At 66.8% G+C, this 1,811-nt stretch overlaps 1 protein-coding gene across 1 annotated transcript in view; it reads left to right on the forward strand.

The window, feature by feature from the left end:
- SNTG2 (syntrophin gamma 2) overlaps positions 1 to 1,811 on the forward strand; it is a 111,480-nt gene that overhangs the window by 90,804 nt on the left and 18,865 nt on the right. The window contains exon 13 of the mRNA XM_011382227.1: positions 897 to 1,103. Within this exon, the coding sequence (XP_011380529.1) occupies positions 897 to 1,103 (207 nt within the window). The remainder of the gene's footprint in view (positions 1 to 896; positions 1,104 to 1,811) is intronic.

The following is a 1,811-nucleotide window of genomic DNA, read 5'->3' on the forward strand; positions in this document are numbered from 1 at the left end:
TGCACAGGGCGCACGGGCGGCTCGCTGCGTGCTGCCTGACACGACCCCGCGGGGAGTGGCGTCCCGCAGCGCTGTCCCCAGGGCCCTCCTCCCGCCAAGCCGGTGCCCAGAACGCATAAGCAGCATGTTTCCAGTGAACCCAGCACGTGCCCAGCGAAGTCCAGGCCGGGCAGGGCACCGGCTTCGGAGGCGGGTGTGAGCGGCCCCCAGCCCGCTGTGGCTGCGCACTGGGCTCTGGTCAACCGCACGTTTCACCAGGCCATGCAACAGCGTGTCACCCTCTGTCACGCTCGCTCAAGCAGACTCCACATCCCAGGCCAGCGCCTGCAGGGCCTGGCGTGGGCTCGGCATGTGCCTGTTGGGTGAGTGGACAGTCGGTGCTCGGGAGACTGACCTCAACCCGGCGGGGAGGGGGCGGCGAGCATGAAGCCCTTTTATCCAGGACAGCAGCCCTGGGGCGTGGCGAGCCTGGTAGCTCCTGGATCCCAGGCTGAGGGGACATGCTCAGCTGTGGCGCCCGCCTTGTTTTCAACACTTGCCGGCTTTAGGTTAAATTTAAGCAGGAAAGTCCGATGACTCTTATCTTTGTCTGAGTTAAACATGGGAAAGGAAGTTGTCACCTCCTGTGCCTCAGGCAAGAGGTCCTCACAGGTGATTAAGAGCGGGGAGCCACTTCCTTGCAGGTGTTTACAGCTGTCCCCTCCCCGAGGCCAGATGTGGGAGGACCCCCGTGTCCAACGCCCCTCCCCGGGGCCGGGTCTGGGAGGACCCCCATGTCCAACACCCTTCCCCGGGGCCGGGTGTGGGAGGACCCCCATGTCCAACACTGCTCCCCGGGGCCGGGTCTGGGAGGACCCCCGTGTCCAACGCGCTTTCTGTCCCGTTCCATTTTGCAGCTCCAGCTCGCCGGTGACTGCTGGTCGCAGGTGGACCTGGGCCTGAGTGTCCGGGACCTCAGCGCCGAGGACGTGGGGCCTCACTGCTTCAGCATCACGGTTGGCCACGGCAGAAGCCGCTCCTTCGCCGTGGAGCTGGGCGGCGAGCTGGCCGAGTGGGAGGCAGCTTTCCAGAGAGCCACCTTCGCCGAAGTCCAGAGATCGGGGGTGAGTGGCCACACCGTGCTGGGGAAAGGCACCGGGGGCCCGGGATGCAGGGGTTACAGTGCAGGTGACGATGCGCTTCAGAAGGGGGCTCTTTCAAAGCCAGGGTCCCGTCTGAGTCACCACATCGCGGTGACCGCTCGGCTCTGTGTGCTGAGCAGGGACCAGGCGGCGTCCTGGGGAGGGGAGCCGAGTGTCCCTGTGCCGTTTGCGTGCAATGTGGGGAGGGGTACAGTGATTCTCAGGCGGGCCCCAGTGAGTGCTACCTGGGCCTAGGTGTCCGGGACCTCGCTGCCGGGTGACAGGAGTCCGCTGCGCAGTCACCTGGCCGTGCGGGACGGTCAGGCCCCCAAGGCCCTTCGCTCGGGCTCCGCGGCCCAGGGCAGAGCAGCGGCTCCCCGCTCACGGGCCCAGCACGGGAGCCTCCGGATTCTCGTCTTCGGGTTGTCCAGACGCTCAGAGTGTCCTCATGCGCCATGCTCTCGCAGAGCCGGGCGTCCCTCCACCTGCTTTCTGCCCCCTGAAATCCGCTGGTCCCTGTGGTGACGTCACACGCAGACGGCCAAACACCCCAACGTCGGGTGTTCGCGAGCCACCCGGAGCTGGATGTCACCGTCTGGGGTCCGGTGGTTCCTGACGCTGACGACCAGCTCACGTTGGAGGCAGCTTCCTGCACGTGTGGCCGCGGGGGCCGAGGGGCCGTGCGTGCCG

The sequence above is a fragment of the Pteropus vampyrus genome, unplaced genomic scaffold, assembly GCF_000151845.1.
Source record: "Pteropus vampyrus isolate Shadow unplaced genomic scaffold, Pvam_2.0 Scaffold468, whole genome shotgun sequence".
Classification (NCBI taxonomy): Eukaryota; Metazoa; Chordata; class Mammalia; order Chiroptera; family Pteropodidae; genus Pteropus; species Pteropus vampyrus.